The sequence below is a fragment of the Rhinatrema bivittatum genome, chromosome 12 (genome assembly GCF_901001135.1).
Source record: "Rhinatrema bivittatum chromosome 12, aRhiBiv1.1, whole genome shotgun sequence".
NCBI lineage: Eukaryota > Metazoa > Chordata > Amphibia > Gymnophiona > Rhinatrematidae > Rhinatrema > Rhinatrema bivittatum.
In genome coordinates, this window is record NC_042626.1 from 68,618,735 (window position 1) to 68,640,303 (window position 21,569).

At 44.7% G+C, this 21,569-nt stretch overlaps 1 protein-coding gene across 3 annotated transcripts in view; it reads left to right on the forward strand.

The window, feature by feature from the left end:
- TANC2 (tetratricopeptide repeat, ankyrin repeat and coiled-coil containing 2) overlaps positions 1-21,569 on the forward strand; it is a 1,188,344-nt gene that overhangs the window by 794,368 nt on the left and 372,407 nt on the right. For all 3 annotated transcript variants that reach the window (XM_029572386.1, XM_029572387.1, XM_029572388.1), the window contains one exon: positions 19,892-20,040. In XM_029572386.1, coding sequence (XP_029428246.1) covers positions 19,892-20,040 — 149 coding nt within the window. The remainder of the gene's footprint in view (positions 1-19,891; positions 20,041-21,569) is intronic.

A 21,569-nucleotide genomic window follows, 5' to 3' on the forward strand; every position in this document is an offset into this window, starting at 1 on the left:
CAGGAAAAGGATCTAAGCGTCATCATTGATAATACATTGAAATCTTCTGCTCAGTGTGCAGCAGCAGCCAAAAAAGCAAATAGAATGCTAGGGATTATTAGGAAAGGAATGGAGAATAAAACAGAGAATATCATAACGCCTCTGTATCATTCAATGGTGCGACCTCATCTTGAGTATCGTATGCAGTTCTGGTCACCACTTCTCCAGAAAGATACAGCAGAATTAGAAAAGGTAGAGAAGGATGACCAGAATGAAAAAGGGGATGGAACAATTCTCCCATGAAGAAAGGCTAAAGAGGTTAGGACTCTTCAGCTTGGAGAAGAGACGGCTGAGGGGGGATATGATAGAGGTTTATAAAATAATGAATGGAGTGGAACAAGTAACATTTTAGACAAGTTCCTGGAGGAAAAGCTCATAAACCATTAGTAATGTAGAGTTGCAGAAATCCACTTCTTATCATTGGGAAGCCCCATGGAATCTGCCTACCCCTTGGGATCCTGCCAGGTACTTGTGACCTGGATTACCTCTTTTGGAAACAGAATACTGGACTTGGAAGGACCCTAGTTCTGACCCAGTTTGGCAAGTCTTATGTGAATAATAATGGGAAATTTTGATTACCACTATATTGATTGGATAAATGTCTAATGAGTACATGTTAGAGAAGTCAAGATTCTAAATGCCATAAATGACTGCTTCATGGAGCAACTGCTCCTAGAATTGACAAAAGTGGAAACTATATCTAATCCTCACTGTGACACAGGATCCGGTGCAAGAGGTGACAGTGATGGGGTCAATTGGTAATAGTGATCATAACTCAATCAAATTTAACATAATCTCTGAAGGAATGACAAGGAAAAATACTGCAGTAGCATTTAACATTAAAAATGAGGAAATAAAAATTTAAAAGGAGTGGTTGAAAAGGTTAAAAATTTGCATGTTGCATGGATGCTATTTAAAATTGTCATCTGGGAATCCCAGACTAAGTGTATTCCATCCTTAAAAAAGGTAGAAAAAAGACAAAATAACTACCATCATGGTTAAGTGGTGAGGGGAAAGAGGCTATTAAAACCAAAAGGACATCTTTCAAAAAATTGGAAGGTGGATCCAAATGGAGAGAATAAGTAATGCCAAGTTAGCTGTCAAGTATAAATAAGGCAGGTCAAAAGGGAATTTGAAATGAAGGTTTCCAGAGAGGCAAAAACTCAAAACAGAATCAAGTATATCCACAGCAGGAAACCTGCGAGGGAGTTGGTTGGACCACTGGATGACCAAGGAATAAAAAGGTGCACTCAAGGAAGGACAAGGCCATGGCAGAAAAACTAAATTAATTCTTTGCTTTGGTCTTTATTGAGGAGGGTATTGGAAAACTTATTTGAGGGCAATGATTCAGAGGAACTGAATCAAATCACAGTGAACCTAGAAGATATAATAAATCAAATTAGCAAACTAAAGAACAACAAATCACCTATATTGGATAGTCTATACCCCAGAGTTCTGGAGGAGCTCAAAACAAAATTGCAGATTTATTAATTGTAATCTCTAACTTCTTAATCAAATCATCTATGGTACCTTAGGACTGGAGAATGGTCAACGTAATTCTTTAATGCCTGTGCCAGGCAAAATGGTAGAAACTATTCTGAATAATAAATTGCTGTCCATCTGTCTAGACACAAACTAAATAGAGCAGAGCCTTATGAATCTGTTAGGTTTTTTTTTTAAGGGTTTAAAAAACATGTTGGCAATAGTGAGTAAGTTGATATAGTGCATTTGGATTTTCAGAAGGCATTTGACAAAATCTGTCATGAGAGACTCAAGAGGAAAATAAAAAGTCATGGGATAGGCAATGTCCTAATGTGGATTGGCTATTGGCTAAAGGATATGAAATCAAGTAGAACTGAATGGTCATTTCTGTCAATGGGGAAAGGTAAATAGTAGTGTGCTCCATGGATCTATATTGAGACTGATAACATTTTCATATATTTGTAAATGATCTGGAAAAGAGGTAATGAGTGACGTGATTAAATTCACAGATGAAACAAAATGTATTCAAAGTTATTAGATCACAAGCTGTTGGTAAGAAATTGCAAGAAGACCTTGAGACTGGACATCTAAATGATAGTTGAAATGTAATGTGGACTAATGCAAAGTGATGCAGATAGGTAAGAATAATTCAAACTATCAATAACTATGCTGGGTTCCATATTAGGCTCACCACCCAGGAATCTTTATGGACAATACTTTGAAATCCTGGTGTTTATAAAAAAAAAAGCAAACAGAATTTTAGATATTATTAGGAAATTAATGAAAAATAAAACAGAATATCAAAATACCTCTACATTGATCCATTGTGCAACTGCATCTTTAGTACTGTGTGCATTTCTGGTTCCTTCATTTTAAAAAAGATACAGCAGAACTAGAAAAGGTATATAAAAGGCCAACCAAAATGATAAAGGGGATGGAACGGCTTCCCTATGAGAAAAGGCTAAACAGATAAGGGCTGTTCAGCCCAGAGAAGAGATGACTGAGAGGAGATATGATAGAGGTCTATAAATCATGAGTGGAGTGGAGCAGGTAAATGGAGAATGGTTATTTACCTTTTCAAAAAGTACTAGGACTAGGAAACACTCCATGAAGCTAATAGGTAACCTATTTTAAAACAAATTAGAGAAAGTTTTGTTTTTTTTTACTCTGCACACAATTAAATTGTTGAATTTGGTTTCCAGAGAATGTGGTGAAAGCAGTTAGTGTAGCTGGGTTTAAAAAGGATTTAGTCAAGTTCCTGGAGGAAAAGTCCATATTAGCCATATAGACTTGTGAGTCTCTGCTTTATCTCTGATTATGAGCAAGAAGGATTAGATCTATTCTATGAGATGCTGCTGGGTACTTGTGTCACTCTCAGAGACAGAATGCCGGGCTTGATGGACCTTCCTTCTAACCCAGTATGGCAATTTTATGTTCTTACACCATTACATGATTATAGTTTTTTCCCCATTAAGGTGAATGCCCTGAGAGGCCTAGTGCTAGAGTAATGGTTAGTTTTAGTGAAATGAACCCGTAAAGGTCATCAAGGTCACATGATAGTTCTCTTGACAAATTTCCTGCACCGATATACAGCAGACAGCATCGCTGGGTCTTTATTTTCTAGGGATTTTTTATGCAAGTACAAAATGGGAGGCCATCTTTAGTGTCTAGGATTCTGTTATTAAATTGCAAAGCTTTGAGTAACCACGGAAACATAGCAGAAGGCGAAATGCAGAGCATTTGTTTCACCCACAGCTTAGGCACTGCAATTAATTACACTAAGTAAAATATGCAGAAGTCGATTCTGCCTGTCCATTTTCTTTTCTGTAAAGCTTTATATGGTCTTTATTTCTTATTCCCTTTCTTTCCCTTAAAATCACCTTGCCAAATTGAATGGTTTGTTGTACTAAAGACATTTTTAACATGCATTTCAGAAACATGTAATGTATGTTGTCTTTTTTGAAAGGAATGTGAGTAAAGCAGGACTGTCTGCGCTGCACAATTTTTTCAGTGCATCCCCATGTGCTCCCTTACTCAACAGCTCTTTTAGGTACCTGCAGCATATTGTTGCAGCACGGTTATACCTCATCTCTGATGTTCACATCTCCTGCTCTTTTAGTACTAACTCCCACAGCTTCAACAACAGTTCACCTCCGTCCTGGAGTGCTGTAGAAGCTCTGCCACAGTACATCAGTCTGACCTAATTTCTTCCTATTCCTGTATCCTTCCTCTTTCAAGCATAGAGGTGACTAGTTAAATCGTGTGCTGCTTTAGTGAAGCAGATAGTCATGGACAGGGAGCTCAGGAGGCTGAGACTAATGAAGTTATTGCTTCGAGTACTTAACCAAGATTTGAAATTAGGTTAGTACATTAACCTCTGCCCCTGCCATTCCCTTTAGCACTGCTTACAGGGTGTAGTAAATTGTACAAATGATGTACTTTAAGCATTAGGCTCTTTTCCTCTTAGTCAAATTAAACCAAGGCCAGATTTAGGCACAGGCAACATGGGCACATGCCTAGGGTGCCAAATTCTGAAGGCGTCCAAAACTGGGACTCTCCCTCTCATTTCTAGGGGAGAAACCCCCACTCCCAGTCCTCTGCCTATGGGCACAGTAATCTTAAATCCAGCCCTGGATTAAACCAAGACTTTCAGTATACCAGTTTACTGAACCTCCTTTCTGCAAATGTTGGCTTCATGAAGCAGGCCTTGCATAATTGTAGAGCATCCAAAGAAAGGTCAGTATTAGTCAAATCTTGGGGAGCAACTGCACTTGCTGCTCTTTCAGCCTATCAGGCCGATACTGTAAGAATTGTGTTGAGCTCCAGCTCTCCCGACGCGTGCCCAGGCACCTCTCCTGGTCGTGCGATTCTCTATTTAAATGAGGGGTCGCGCTATTATGGAGGCGCTAGGGACAATAGTGCGTCCCTAGCGCCTCCTTATTAGCAGTAGAAGTAGCTGTCAGAGGGTCTGACAACCGATGCTCTACTTTACCAGCATCTGTTTTCGAACCTGCTGACAGCCACGGGCAGATTTTTTTTTATTTTTATTTTTTAAATTTTAGGTTCCTCTGACAATATTGCTACAGAAATTGAGCATCCATTTTTCTAACCCGCTGACCGGCAGGCAAATGTTTTTAAATTTTTTAATTTTAGGCTCCTCTGACAATATTGCTAGGATATTAAGTCGGAGGGTGTACAGAAAAGCAGTTTTTTCTGCTTTTCTGTACACTTTTCTGGGTTGCTTAGAACTTAACTCCTGCCCTTGGGAGGCATTACTTTCAGTATCCCGGGCAACTAACTAATAGGCTCATCAACATGCATTTGCATGTGATGAGCGCTATTAATTTTCGGGGGGGGGGGGGGGGGGTGTTGGCCTTCGCGTTTTCGATGCGCTATTACCCCTTACATTATAAGGGGTAATAAGAGTGCATCAAATGTGCACGGCCAAATGGATGCTAAACTTATTGACCTGTATGTGAGTAATGAACCTTACTTAGCATATTAAATGATTCTTAAGAGAACTTTACTGTGTAATTAGATTACAGTGGATGTAAAGGCCAATTTATGTGGAAAACAGCTTAAAACAGCTTTTCTAAGAAAATAAGAGAAAAAAAACACCTTAGCATACTGTACAACATAAAAGAAAATGAAATGAGATGTTCGTGTGAGCAGATAATACCACTCAATAAATATGGCCACCAGCAATTAGTGGTGTTCTCTGTTTCAGCCCATCCTCCCCCACCCTCCAAAATAGAGTATGTTGTATAAAGGCAGGATATACATTTTTTAAAATAAAATAAAGATAAATTATACAGTGAGATGACTGATGATAAACAAAGTAGAAGGCTGAACCAATCATGGCCCTAAAAGCTGCAATATGTAATATAACATTGACCTTTTCATGTATTTTTCTAGTTTGATGATGGAGCCCATAAGAAAAATGTAAATGTAAACCATTATAAAAATTATTGTAATTGGAATCCATTGTAACTTTCAAAGGAAAAACACCTATTTGTCAGGTACAGTTACCTTAAAACCAAAACCAATTTCCCAGTTGCTGATTTTAGTTAGTAAATTATTACTGGAATTCCATTCAGTGGAAAACAAAAGTCCAGCTTGTTATGATATTGTTCTCTTATTTAACTAGTCTATAGAACCAGAAGACTGATTCATTCTTATACTATGTGCATCAGTCCTCTCACGACCAGTGAAAAGGTAGATCCATCCCAACCTCCCCCAGGTTATTTAGAGATAAGACTGCAGCCAAGCCCTTCCTCCTTTCACAATTTTGTTGGCATTCTTTTGAACTCTGCTTTTTGCAACAACATTCTTGAACATTTTCCATGAAAAACACATACATCAGTCTCTTTACACCTAAATACTGTAGTGGAGGAACATTATCGGAGTTTCATAGCACAACATTGCATGTAGGAAGTGGTTTTTCTGTTTCACTTCCACCCCCATTATCAATGACTTGGAAAGGAGTGGTCTGCAGTGATAAACAGCATTTTCTCAAACGCTTCGAGAGCCAGATTCCTGAATGATCGAATTCTATAGTGAACTATCCCACTGTCCTTTCTTACAGATTATATAGGGATTTTGAAAAGGTTGAGAACACTAGTTTACTGCTTCTAAAGATGCTGAAAAAGACAAAGCTAAGGGGCTCCTTTCCCTTTAAGCACAGCATTAATGTCACCTTTGCACATCCTAGTTAGCCGGCCAACGGGGTTCCACATTAAGCCAGCCGTCCAAGATGTCAGCACATAGGAGCTTCTTCCCCCCAACTCCAACCAGTGAGCAGGTGCGCCAACCCAACATTGTGCCACACGGCAGGCCAGGACTTCTCAAGCCACATGGCACCCGAGGAGGATGCCATTATGGGGGAGCCACCTGAAGGAAGAGGAAACCTGGATTGGATGGCAGAACCACCCTCTCCCTCCTCCAGGACTGATGACAAGTCCCCTCAAGGGGATAATGAGAAAAGGGAGGGGGAGAGGCGGACCAAACACAACCGCACTGGAGGGGGGAGGGAGGCGGCCGCACCACCAAGGCACCTGTTGCCGATGGCAGTGGAGCACCGGGCTCAGCCACCATCCATCAACAGGGGCACCCACATCCACCAGCTGCCCCAAACCCCACCCCCAAGTGGAAGCCGGGAGGATCCCCGTCCAGTCCCACAAACCACAAGGAATGGTTATATCATATTTGACATGGAACAAATATGGCCGCAGCTTTATTAATACATGGATTTACAAACTGGGCAAGGTGCTGAGCCTCCTAACTTGTCCCTCTCATCCCCACCCTCCCACTTTGCTGGGGGTCCTGCGCCAGCCCTAAATCTAGGAGCTGATCACCAGGGACATCTAACAGCACACCCTGAGGGCCTCTGCCATGGCTCCATCACCAAGGCCCGCCGCAGATCGCAAGGCCTTGTACCAGGCTATCGCCGGGCTCCGGAAATGACATCCCACCCCGAGCCAGCAGGACCCGGTCCCCCCCTCATTATTCTTATCTGAGGCTCAGACACCTGCCATAGGTGTTTCTCATCCCAAAGCGCCTACAAAGTAGCCCGGAACAAGACCCACCCCTAAAAAAGTGTGATAAAGTTGCCACTAATGAACAAGTGAAACTAATTTAACAATGACTTCTTTGAACAACTTAAGAACAACATGTCCATTCGAGATAAATGTACCCCAGCCACTTCATACAGCTCAGCACAGCTGTGGATCACCCAGTCATGTCATCCATGGTGCCCTCCTAACATAGTAACCCACTTCTCCATTGATTCTAGCCATGCCCCTAGTCCACAGCCTCGAGTCAATTAATTAGATACACGGGATGATCTCTGACCATATAATTACTGTCTGTGGCATCCATGATAATAAAAGGACTAGGGTGCACTCCATTAAGTTAGCAAATAGCACATTTAAGACTAATCAGAGAAAATTCTTTTTCACTCAATGCACAATTAAGCTCTGGAATTTGTTGCCAGAGGATGTGGTTAGTGCAGTTAGTATAGCTGGGTTTAAAAAATGTTTGGATAAATTCTTGGAGGAGAAGTCCATTAACTTCTATTAATCAAGTTGACTTAGGGAATGGTCTTTGCTATTACTGGTATCAGTAGCATGGGATCTTCTTAGTGTTTGGGTACTTGCCAGGTTCTTGTGGCCTGGTTTGGCCTCTGTTTGAAACAGGGTGCTGGGCTTGTTGGACCTTTGGTCTGACCCAGCATGGCAATTTCTTATGTTCTTATGATATAAGGGCGATGGCGGAAATCTTCGTCTTCAGAAGCTGGTGACATGTGCCATATTCTCCAACATTATTCTCTCTGAGATGAATAACTAGGACTGCTGGGTAATCTGCCGAGTGCATAAGCTCACAAGCCGGGGCATAGGAATGAAACCAATTCAGCTCAACACATTCCTAATTTGCCCTTCCACCACTCCATCAGGTGCAACCCTTCTGGGGACACTAGCCTCTGGGCCCTTTGAATGAAGGAATGGCCCAGGAACCAAACTATTCATCGATCCCCTTTATGATCTGGTAAGGACAAGAATCTATGGAGTGTTAGTGTCATGAGAAATGCCTCCCGGGGTATCATCCTGATGCCTAATGTATGGCTGTAGAGTGCCTTCTTCCTAGCTGTTCAATAACGCACACTGGATCCCTGAACGCCATTGCACAGCTAGCCGCACCTATACGGAATGATTTAGTGCCGTAATGTTTGGGTTGCAGGCCTGTTGCTTCTATTGCATGCCTAAACGCATCATAGAATTGGAATAAACTCAGAGGACACAAGGTTTCATGTACCAGGAACTGTAGATCCCCTTTTGGACATACTGCTATGTAGGATAACACGTTCTCTACCAGATACGTCACCAGCCCAGGGACAGCTAGTAAGAAAAGGCACTGTCCCCTTCCATTTTGGTCTGTCTTGGAGCATCTGATCAACAAGCTTAATTGATTCCCAGAGATTGTCACAGCTGACAGAGGGAGTATCCCAGGATCAGTGATCACGGTCGTGCTCGACACCAATTTGCCCAACCATAGCGCTGCAACCAATGGGCAGGTGCACCGACTCTACGTCATGCCACGCAGCAGGCCAGGAATTCTTGAACTGCACTACACCCAGGGAGGACGTCATTACAGAGGAGTCACATGGGGGAAGGAGAGAAGGGGAAACCCGGACTGGACAGCAGAACCACCCTCCTCATCCCAGGATCAACAATGAGTCCCCGCAAGGGGATAATGAGGAAAGGGGGGGAGGGGCAGACAAATTTGACTGCATCGGGAGAGGGGAGGCGCGGCCACGTCACCAAGGTGCCCATTGCCACCAGCGGCAAAGCACTGGGTTCCGCCACTGTCCATCAATTACGGTCTATGCACTGTGAAATTAAAGCTTAGTGCAAAAATACCACTGCTATTAAAATGGCAGCTTGCTGCCTTCTATGTAGTTCAATCAGAGATGTTTTGACGCATATGGTTCCTCTTCTTTTTGTGTTTGCTTAATGCGTGTTTTTCCAGTGAATTTTAGTGCACATGGAAATACATTGCTAGCACTGGAAATTATAGTTCTTCATTTAGCCTCAGAGAGGGTACAACATGGGCAGACATTCGGATTTTTATTTTAAGAACATAAGAAATTGCCATACTGGGTCAGACCTTGGGTCCATCAAGCCCAGCATCCTGTTTCCAACAGTGGCCAATCCAGGCTACAAGTACCAGGTAAGTACCCAGACACTAAATAGATCCCATGCTACTGATGCCAGTAATAGCAGAGGCCATTCCCTAAGACAACTTGATTAATAGTTAATGGAAGGTGCACTATGAGGTTAATTTTCAAAGGGATTTCCATGGATGAATGAGTTTTTAATTGTTTTTCCCCCCATGTAGAGAAAAGGGGTGATGCTGGAAGCAAGGATAGGGTGGACCTGGTAAAGTACACACGGGGATTTCATTTTGAAATCCCCATGTGCTCTTTGTCTACAGCTGCAAAGTACATGGGGGTAAAGAATCCCTGTGGCACCAGTCTGCCTCGGGATTTTTGAAGGAAAATCTTTTAGGCGTTTCCCTTTGAAAATTGGCTTGCAGTCTTACAGGTACCACTGAAAGTATGAAAATAGCTTTCTGTGTGCGCTCAGCAGATATCTGATATTCATGTATGAAATGTCCCATAGACTAATAAGAGAGAGCTTTCAGAGGACATAGAAATTCATGGTTCTGAAAATCTACTGGCCTGCAACTCATCTTAGGTGAGTTAATTTTCTCAGCAGGGGAGGAGAGGGGATCAGTGGTGGCTTCTCCCTTATCGGGGGCTCAGGAGCAGAGCTGTAGCCAGGTAAATTGGCATCTATGGCCAAGTGAAAAACTGCACCCTCACCCTATATACACCATCATGAATTGGAAACCTCTTTTGAATGTTGTTTTTTTTTTTTTTTTTCTTAATTTAAACACAACAGTATTTGTAATTATAATCTATAGTAGACAAGTGAGATCATGGTGCCAAACGTGTAACCCTTGTGTCTGTAAATACAATAAGGGGTCTAGAACACCAATAGACTTCTTACTATAAAAAAGGAAGAAGCTAAACTACAGACCCCTACATGAAACTAAACTCTAGCAAAGTCCTTCACCTCTTTCACCCACAGATCACGGTCAAATCCTCACCAAATACAGAATAGAAATGTGCAGACAAAAATTGAACTGAAAACCCCATGAAGCATGGCTGGGAACTTTTGAGTTCTGGTCACCCTGAGACTCATGTGGATGGGGGGGAAGGGATGGTGGGGAAGACCCCCAGCATTCTCACCACTCCCCTCTCCTCCACAGGACTGACCTTCAGCATTCTCCCCATTCATAAGATGGACCCCAATACTCTTCCTCCTCTCTTCCCTCTCCTGGACAAACTTTAGCATTTTACCCTTTCCAACTGCACCCTCCTCAGGATAGACCCCAGCAATTTTCCCCTTCCTACTCCATCTTCCTCAGGCTGAACCCTCAGCACGCTTCCTCTTTTCCCCTTCCCCACCACCAAAGCGACCCCAGCAGCAATATCCCCCTTCTCAGATCCAACTCCAGTGAGCACTCTCCCCCTTCCCACCACACCCTCCTCAGGCTGGACCCAGCAGTATTCTCCTTCTCCCTTCTCTTCCTCAGCTGCCCCCCCCCCCCCCATCCAAGTATCCCAGCAGCACTCATTCTTCTCTCCTTCTTAGGTCTGCCTCCAACCAGCACTCACCCTTCTCCTAGGGCAAACAGGATGGTAGTCCTCACATGTAGGTGACATCATCCGATGGAGCCCAGCACGGAAAACTTTTGTCAAAGTTTCTAGAAGTTTTGACCAGCAGACTGAGCATGCCCAGCCTGCTACTATCCGCACGTCTACACGAGGTCCCCCTTCAGTCTCATCTTTTCTGCAGTGCAGTTGCCTGATAGTCCGTGGAACTCCAACTTTTTCAAAATTTTCCTGGATTTCCTTGAGTCATTTTTCAGATCCCCCTTCGGTTGGTGCCTCCTCGGTACAGTAGGTCATTTTCAGCCATTTTTTTTTCCAACTTGTGGTCGATTCCCGATTTTCCACCGCACGGTGTCTGTCTGTCATCGACCGCACGCAGGGTTTTTTCATGGCATCGACTGGATGTTGTCGATGCCCCCAGTGTCCGCGGACCATGTCCTTCACAGATTCGTGTGAGGTTTGCATCCTCTGCCTGGGGGCATCAGGTGTGCCTTGATAAAATGGAGAACCTTTTCGGGACCCTGAAGTCCTCTGCACCTGCGTCGATTTCTTCGATGCCCAAAGATCCTGGTGAGACGTCCGACCCGCTTCCCCTCTGTCTAGTACTTCCTAGGATCGGGGAGAGGGGAATTGATCCTCAATGATCTCCCCACTCTCCCGAACCTTGGGGTCATCGGCCTCCTCAACACGGGGGAAAGACTGAGCCGAGCACCGGAAACAATTCCGCAAGCATCGACACAGATCACCATCGGTGCACGGTTCCAGTTCTGGAGCGGCATCGGTGGCTGCCGAGCCGCCATCGAAGCAGCACCAGCCATCAAAGGCCCCATCCTCGGAGCGCCTGTTAGCCCTAGGCATTCCCCACTGTCACCGGTGCAGGGTACTGTGCCACCTCAGAGACCCGAGGAAGAGCTGGTGATGCCTCGTCCCCCTCCATCAGTCCTGGCCACTCTGGACTTCCAAGAGGAGTTGGACCGCAGGGTGCAATCGGCGGTGCTCAAAATGCTGCAGTGTTGAGCTGCCGGTGCCACTAGCCCCCACACAGGTACCCAAGCCTCCGCCATCAATGTTAGAACCACTGCTGAAGCATCTGGACATCCTTCTGGGCACCCTACCAATGCAGCCGGTGCCTGAGGGGCCCTCAATGCCCCATTGGCCACTGATGCCCTCCACCAAGGGTGATCCTGATTCTGGGGTCCGAGGAGGAGGAAGATATGGCCGGTACCATGTTTACTCGCCGACGGTTCCCTGAGCCTTTGCCAGATCCCTCTGGCTTGCTGTGACTGATGTTCCCCTCGGTGCCGGGAGAACCATCGATGCCACCAGTGCCCTTGAGGCTTCCGAAGCCTTAGGAGGCCAGGGCTGATGCCCCTCACAGACCTTGCCCACAACACACCAGTCCCAGTGAGGAGTGATGAGTCCACTGACTCATCCTAAGACTATTCCGATGGCCCCCTTTTGGAGCCCTCCCCTCTGGAGGAGCAGCACCAGTTGCCACCTGAGGACTTGTCCTTTGCGAGGTTTGTCAGGGCTGTGGCTGAGGCCATACCCTTTCAAGTCCTTACGGAGGAGGATGCATGTCACAAGATGCTGGAAGTTCTTCAGTTCATCGACGCTCCTAATGAAATCATGGCGGTTCCAATCCACAAGATTTTCAAGGAGCTCCTCCTCCGCATGTGGAAACATCCCATTTCGGTCTCCCCCATTAACAGGAAGGCCAATGCCACCTACCTGGTGCAACAGGCTGTCTGGTTCGACAGGAGACAGCTCCTCCATCAGTCAGTGGCAGTGGAGTCTGCCTTGAAGAAGACACGGCATTCCCGTACACATGCCTCTGCTCCTTCCGGGCGTGAGCACAGGAAGTTGGATGCCCTAGGCAGGAAAATATTTCAAGGCGCCATGCTGGTTGCCCACATCGCCACCTACCAACTGTATATGACCCAGTACAACTGCAATCTCTGGAAACAAGTCCAAAATTCACGGAGGGTCTACCCCAGCAATAGCAGGAAGCCCTTTCTGCTGTCACTTCGCTGGGTCTGGAGGCGGGTAAACACGAAGTGTGCTCCTCCTACGTTGTTTTTGAAAAGGCTGCTCGCTTGGCCACCATGGGCATCAGCGTCAGGAGAATGGCTTGGCTCCGGGCATCTGACCTCTGACCGGAGTTCCAGGACAGGCTTGCCGACGTACCCTGCACAGGTGAGAACCTGTTTGGGGACAAAGTCCGGGATGTAATGGCACAACTGAAGGACCACCATGATAAGCTTCAGCAGCTGTCCGCTAGTGCCTTGGAAGGGCCTTCCTCGGCCAGGAAATCCTCCAAACAGGGCTCTTGAAAGCCTTTTTATCGGCAGTGGAAATATTATCCGCCGGCCGCCTGAGCTCGCCCATCTCGTGTCAGTTCCAGGGGCCATCCCCGCCAACAGCGGGCACCTAGGCCCCAACTGGCTCCCCAGCAGGTTCCGACTACGGGCTTTTGACTGGCGGCGAGGGAGCGTAAGTCATCTGGCTTGTACCCCTGGCGCGGGATCCCCAGTTTGCGGCAGGCTCCTCAGTTTCGCCTGTCACTGGGAAAAGATAACATCGAATCGATGGGTCCTCTCCATCGTTTGCCAGGGTTACCGTCTGTCCTTCAGCAGGCTCTCAGAGACCTCTCCTTCATATCCATCGTGGGGCTCCTCTGCCCATTTGGTCATCATTTAATCGGAACTCTCCACCCTCTTTACAGCGGGCGCGGTAGAACCGGTCCCTCGTTCTCAGCAGGGCCAAGGTTTCTATTCGAGGTATTTCCTCATTCCAAAGAGCATTGGCGGCTTGCGCTCCATTCTCAACCTCAGGGCATTGAACAAGCTTCTCGTAAGAGAAAAATTCAAGATGGAAAAATGCTTATGGGCTGCAGCAAGTTGAGAGGGATGAAAATCCTCCTTGGGCAAGGTACAGACAGGAGCTCACAGCGCTTCCTCTCCCCATCTCAACAGGCTGCAGCCAGCCCACAGGAGGAAGTTATAGAATCGCTACATCTGCTCAGGTGCTGGCTGCTGGGAACAGGAGGTTCACCAAATGCAGAACTGAGAGACAGAGCTGTTTGCTTGCCTGCTGCAAGACCTGGAACCAGGAGAACTCTGCCCCCTTCCCCCCCCAAATTAGGGCTGGACCCCAGACTACCCACTGCTACGCCAGATCCAGACCTGGAGTCACCATTGCTAGTGCTCATCTGCCTGAAAGGAGGGACTGAAGAAGCCTCTGTCTGACCCCAGAGACTGGGGCATGCTGATCCCCCCCCCCTCCTCTGAAGAGGAGACTGGTTTTGCTCCCTCGACCTCAAGGAGGTGTATGCACATATTGCAATTGTCCCCAGCCACTGGAAGTACCTCCACTTTGTGGTGGGGACCGCACATTACCAGTACAAAGTGCTGCCCTTTGGGCTGGCATCAGCCCCCTGCGTCTTTACCAGATGTGTGGCAGTGGTGGCTGCCTACCTCAGGCATAGCTCGATCCATGTATTCCCATACCTGGATGACTGGGATGACTGGCTGGATTGTCTATCCTCAGCTTATGCACATCCTTAGCAATTGCCTTCCTTTCCCTCCCCCTCCCCACTTACATTCTAGAGATGTGAATCGGAACCAGAATCGGTTCGGATTTCAGTTCCGATTCACATCTCTATTACATTCCTTCACTTATTTATGTGGCAGGTGACTGCACTGCAGACTGGGGACCCATGCTGCACCCACCAAGAGCCACAAAACCAAAAAGCACTAGCAGAGTCTCATCTGTGAGGAGAGAGGGGTGAGGACTCTTAGCCTCCCTCTCTCACCCCAAAGAAAGGATCAACTCTCTCAACCTCATCCCCATCAGTCTCTCTGTCTCTTTCTCACTCTCTCTCCATCCACATGCTCTGCTCCTACCAGACTCTCTCTTTCAATCCCCCTACCCTGACCACACCAGTTTCTCTCTATCTCCCCTCTCCATCTCCTCCATTCTCTCTCTCTTTATCCTGCCCCATCACTTGTGCTACTTCCTCACCCCCCCCCCCCCCCCCAGTGTCCTCCCTGCTGAGCTCCTTTAGGTTTTCTTGTATGTCTGGGGGGGGGGAGGTGGGGGTGGCAGGGAAGGGTGTTATGGACAAAGTGTGGGTAACTCTGGCCATAGGTTGAGGAGGAGGGGAGGGAGAAAGAGAGACTAGAAGTCCAGCATCTCTTTCTCTATGTCCTCCTGTGCTCTCTGCAGCATGTCCTTCTCTTTTATTCTGACCAGTATCTCCATCCTCCTCTCTTGAACTCTTTCATCGTCCCTCTTTACCTCCTCATTCCCCTGTCTGAACTTAAAAAAAAAATTCAATTTTTTTTTAAACTGCCTACCAGTCTCTGGGGTCAGACAGAGGCTTCTTCAGTCCCTCCTTTCAGGCAGATGAGCACTAGCAATGGTGACTCCAGGTCTGGATCTGGCGTAGCAGTGGGTAGTCTGGGGTCCAGCCCTAATTGGGGGGGGGGGGGAAGGGGGCAGAGTTCTCCTGGTTCCAGGTCTTGCAGCAGGCAAGCAAACAGCTCTGTCTCTCAGTTCTGCATATGGTGAACCTCCTGTTCCCAGCAGCCAGCACCTGAGCAGATGTAGCGATTCTATAACTTCCTCCTGTGGGCTGGCTGCAGCCTGTTGAGATGGGGAGAGGAAGCGCTGTGAGCTCCTGTCTGTACCTTGCCCAAGGAGGATTTTCATCCCTCTCAACTTGCTGCAGGCCATAAACATTTTCCCGACCCACAGAGCTGCATACAGCTCACAGCTCACATATCTCTGTTTCCCAGTTCTGCACTAGCTGGTTCAAACCTGGGGGGGAGGGGGGGGGGCAAGCAATTCCTGGTGCCGATGTTGTGGGAGATCAGCACCGGGAAGTGTCCACCCCCAGTTTTGACTCTGCTAGGAGCTGAGCGGCCACTCCTTCTGCACCATCAGCTTGTTAGAGATGAAGATTTACAGTGCTTTTCTACTAGTGGTGCCTATGGTCAAGACCGTATCGGACATCGGCACGCTACAGCTCTGCTCAGAAGGAAAAAAGAAGTGGCAGCATCTTTATCCCTAATTAGGATCAGGAAAGAAAGTGGTAGCAGAATAGCAGAAGCATCTTGGCTCAACCCAGGATATAGGAGGAGGAAGTGGCAACCTTGGGAGCAGGATATACAGTAGCTTTGGTCCTGCTCAGCACTCTGGGGGATAGGATGTGTCTTTGACTTCCCATCTAGACCTGGAAGGAGAGGGGGAAGGGAATAAGAAGGTAGTGGGTTCTAGGAGTGACTAGAGGAGGAGAAAGAAGACTGCAGTGGTGGGATAGGAGGTGAAGAGGAGAGTGAGAGCGGTGCACCATGGTAGAGATGAGAGGGTGTGCATTCACTAAGGAAGAATGCGTCCGCCATGTATTCCAGCTCCCCCACCCCTACCAACGCTGCATTTTGTCCCTGGCTACTGAATCCTGAAGAAATGTTAGAATCCCATGGAATACTCAGTATCACGGTTGAAAAAAAACCCGAGTAAGTAATCTCTAGGTCAGCAAGAGGGATGAAAGCTGCTGCTCTGGACACACACAGGAAAGGATGAAATGCAACCTTTGAGCTGAATGTTGCACAAAACAGATAAGTTCCTAGTTCTGAGGATGAAAGCCATTGTTCTAAGATCCCAATGGTTTGTACAAAGAAGACTTGGTCCTTTCGTTATCTCTCTGACAACTCTAGTTCTGTCAGTGATGTCAGTCATCTCCCTCCCTCCCCCACACCCCCACTGTGTGCAGAAACGCCTTGAAAGGGCATTGTCATTAGCTCAGGAGAACAAGAGAGATGTCTCTTTCCTCCTTCCAGAAGTGAGGTGTTGTGATAACAGCAAGCAAGGAGTGGGAGGTGAGAAATGCAGGGAGGGGAGAGAAGGGGTGGTGGGAGCAGGCAAGAGAAGGAGGAAAAAAGCTGCAGCTGAGCTCACTCTGCCTGACTATATCGCTGGGCACCTTGACTGAAATGATGAAATCTTCTTCAAGTGAACTCCTGTTTGCTAACACGCGCGCACACACACACACACACACATATACACACATACACACACACACACAAGTTTTTATCACTGATATTTTTATCATGCAATTATTTTTTTTAATGCTCTTCAATTTATAGTACATGCATAGCTTTGCTTTAAAGCAGTGTAGAATTAAATTATATTGTCCAGGTATTTGGTATGAGAGGTTTATTGCTTAAAACTGTTTTTATTTGTTCATGTTAGAAGCAAACAATATGTCAGGGTATGTCTGTATTTCTGTTTGAGGCTGGATATTCACTGGATTTCTGGCTGGAAATGTTCATGGCTTTGACTGAAACTGGCCTGATAAGCTTACACTGTGTTCTTAAGTAACCTGTGGTATTCATTTTGCTAATTTTGCCACTGCTGCCCCAATGAGGGGAATCTGCTGAAAGACCTGAGCCTCAGGAGATTTTTGTAGGACCTCTGTGTGTGGCTCTTTTACACTGCTATATTTTACTACAGCACAGGATACAATTAAGTTCTTACTTTTGTTCTGTCAAAAGGAGTAAGGAAGGAGTGTGATTCTTTGACGCTTCCCTTACAGAAGTGATAGAAAATGAGTGCCACAATCCCATTCGAGAAGGAAAAGTGTCACAGTGGTTAGAGCAATGGGATGAAAACCAGTGAAGCCAGGATTCAAATCCTGTTTCTCCCATTGACACTCCTTGTGGCCTTAATCAAGTCCCTTTATTTCCTGTGGCCTCAGGTACTCAGAGGTGAATTTTAAGACACGTGTGCTTGCATGTGCTGGCTCGCACACATGGACGCGGTGACTTTGTAACATATGGGCATGCTATAAAATCAGCTTTATGCGCATTCATGTGTGCATGACTTTATATAGACATGGGCATGTGCGAGGAAACGCCGCCTCAAGCGTGTAAGTGTGGGGGGAGGGGATTTTAGTGGATATGCGAGCTGTCGCAATTACCCGTTTCCCTCCTTCGTTCAGTTCGCCCCAGTAAGGAAGAGGACTTCCTAAACCTCCTAGGTAACTTGCCTCCCTTTTACCTTGTTAGTGCCCACCTTTAAAACCACACTGACTAGCTTGGTTTTGGGGGATTTTTTTTATCATCTATACACACCATCTATAGCAGAAATAGTTATGCGGTAGGAGGGCCCGGCACGCGCCTGTGCACGTAAATACTTATGCGCAGACTTCAGGTTACAAACCCAGAATGCCCATGCCCTGCCCCTTTTTTTGACCTTTTAGATTTGTGCATGTAACAGGAGATACGCGCGTATTCGCTCAGTTCTTAAAATATGCACAGCGCGTGCCAGCTTGAGTTACCCGCGCATTTCCCAGCTTTGGCGTGCATAGCACTTTTAAAATACAATAGTTATAGCATGAGCTGCTTCAGGCAGGACTTAAAATACTTGAAAAATGTTGTAAACCACCTTCACCTAAAAATAGTGGGAAGCAGTCTAGAAATATGTATTGATGAGCACATTTTCAAAGGAGTTCTATGCCAAAAAATAGCATATGCATGGGTAGGTAGCCTATATTCGCATACATGCTATTTTATAAACATAAAAAGTAAATGCATATTTTTTATTTCATGCACACATTTTACGTGTGCAAAAAAGGGGCAATCTTCGTGCAGTTATTGGTATTTTATAAGAGATTTATGTATGTACATTGGACAACTTGTTTGTACAATTTTATAATTGCTAATTGACTAGCGCAATTGAAATCAGAGTCTGTCTGCAATTTTTTGGGTGGGAGGTCTGGTTGAACTTGGAGTGGCTCAGTGTGAAGTTGTAGGAGAACTGGTGGAGATATTGGCAAACTTATTTCAAATATGCGTGCAACAAAGTATTTTCAAAACGGTATACGTGCATACTTTATAAAATACTTGTCACTATATATAAATCAGGGCTTTTATGCATACATAATATGTATTTTCTCGCTTGTAAAATGTACATGCATATGTTTATAAAATAGGTAAAGACAACAAGTAATTTCTTGTATTGGAATTATTTGCATGCACTGAAATCTATGCACATATTTCAAGAGCAGAACTGTGCTGTATTTTAGAAATTGTGCAACAACCCACTGCACATTCTATAAAATACTAGGATAAGTGTACATACATCCACTTATGTGCACAAATGCAGTACTGCTAATGGTTTTAAAGTTAGGCTCAAACAGGTGAATTTTCAAAGGAGTTAACGCATGTAAATGTAACATACTATCATGTACTGAACACGGGTAAACCTATTGATAATTCAGTGACATATATAGTAGTAATTTTCAAAAGCTCACCCGGGTAAAGTCTTAATCATGTAAATGCTTTTGAAAATCAAGCTTTAAATGTGCAACTTTATATTTCATATCATTTTGTTTATGTGAATCACTTTTTCAGGTAGCACAAAGCAAGGTACAACAATTGATAAATTTAAATCAAAAACAAAATAATCAGGCAACAAATTATCAATATAAATAGACAAAATTTAGATTAAAAATAAACAGCAAGTTAATGTAATCATAAGAAATTCACCAGCTAGTATGTAAAGTATGTAAATAAATTTCATACAAGGCCATGAAGACAGATGGTCATTTTTTGACTATCCAGTTATTGCCATTATTCTGTGATGTTGAAGAGTAGTAGTAGACATGGTTTGACAGAGTGAGTTTTGACACTTGCAGATCGCCAAGAATTTTTGTCCAGTTGTAATGGGCCACAATTCTCATCAAAGAAGAGAGCAGAAGCTTGACATGAAGTTTTCCACTGATTGCTACAAGCCGTGCCTCTTTTTCAGCTTTCTCATCTGTTCTCCTTGAAATTACAGTTGTGGCTTTTACTTATTAGTCTTTTCTTTTAATGGGCATGGATGTTTGATCCTCATTGGTTTATGTTCCCTCACAGCACTAGTTTGAGTAACTTTGTTTGAGCTCCTCCATTTTGAATCTAACATTTTTCTCTGAGAGGGTGATCACTTTTTTGTTAGCTCATTTAGATTGCATATTCTCCCTCCTGATTAATCTTTTTCATTATTTAATGTAGTGACTACCTTAATTGTACAGAGGTGCTCAATTAAATAACCAATACAAGTTATTTGTTTTTTTTCCTGTGGTTGCAGGTGAAACTGATCCAGAGCTGGGACCCCCACCATCCGTAGATGAGGCAGCAAATACACTCATGACTCGCTTGGGCTTCCTCCTTGGAGAGAAAATCAGCGAGGTACAGACGGGGCCCCAGTACAGCATGGAGGTGCAGGATGAAAATCAGGTATGACAACCTGCACCACAGAAACAACAGTCTTTGAGTCTGCAAAGAAAGAAATGTGTATTCTGGCCCCAACTGAAATATTGTACTAGAATCATGATGACACTGAAGAGTTACATTCAGTTTAAAGTGGGACGAGAGAAGCTGATGATGCTGGTTTGCTCATGAGTATAAATAGATGAAAACAAGAATTTACTTCTTCCCCTTTCCTCCCCAGGTGATTGTGATACTGGAGCACAGTAATAAGAAAACTTTGATATTGGTGGATAAAAAGTTCTTATTTATTTTCTCCTTTTTTTCAATGCAAAATGGGGCAGATCTTCAAACATGCGCGCGGGCGTAGATTTGTTTGCTCAACCCGGCGCGAACAAATCTACACCTGATTTTATAACATGCACATAACTTGCATGTGCCAGCTGGCACTGTGCCGGAAGACTTGGGAACGCCCTCGGCCCGCCACCATGCCCCCGGCCCACCGCCACGCTCACCGCCCTGCCCCGCCCCTGATCCACCCATTTTCGAAAGCCCTGGGACATACACGCATCCCGGGGCTTGCGCACGCCGCCGAGCCTATGAAAAATAGGCTCAGCGCGCGCAGGGACAGATTTTTCTCGGGTTACGCGCGTAGCCTTTGAAAATCTGCCCCAATATGTACAGATTTAAGGCAAACAAGTGATCTTGGGAGTCATTGTTACATACCATAACTTGATCATAGGAAATACTTCCAAACTTATTTTGTATGTATGTGGCATTTTGAAAATCAATTAGGGCCGAGTGCGCATAAAATTACATGCACAAGTCTGCTTTGCACTTACTTTAATGTGCACTGAGAAATTTGCTTTCAGAATTCAGGGTAAAGTCTGCACATAAATATACTGTCCATGCAGACTTTATTCTACATACTCACAATAAAATTACCCTCTGTGTGCAAATATAGGAAAGAAATCAGTAAAATAAGAGAGATTTATTTTTATTTTTTTATTTAAAACCATTTCTATACCGTCTTTCACAATGGATATTGACCAAAACCGTTCACAAGTTGCCAAAGAAAAATTATAGGAGATAATAACTAAAAATAAAAAATAAAATAAGATAAAATAACATGAACAAGTAAAAAGCAATAAAAAGTTTGAGAAAAATACAATTTGTAATTTAGACCTGTTCTAGATATATCTCCATACATTTTTAAATCTCCTATACTTAAAACTATCAAAAAACCAAGAAACAGTCAGAAGAAATAAATTAAAATTAGAGAAGTTCCATTGAACAGTATATCAGCAGTGGATAAACTTGAATATGTGAAGTTCTTATTTATTATTTGTTCGTTTGTTCTAGTCCTGCAAATGCTTCTTTAAACAGGTGCGTTTTTAATGATTTTTAAAATTCTTTGTGATTAGTGATTTGTCTCAAAACATTTGGAAGCGAATTCCAAAGTATGGGACCGGCTATGGAAAAGGCTCTTTCTCTTGTTATATTAAGTCTTGCAAGCCTTAACCGTTGGCAGGTCTGAGGTTCCTAGTTGGTTTATAAAG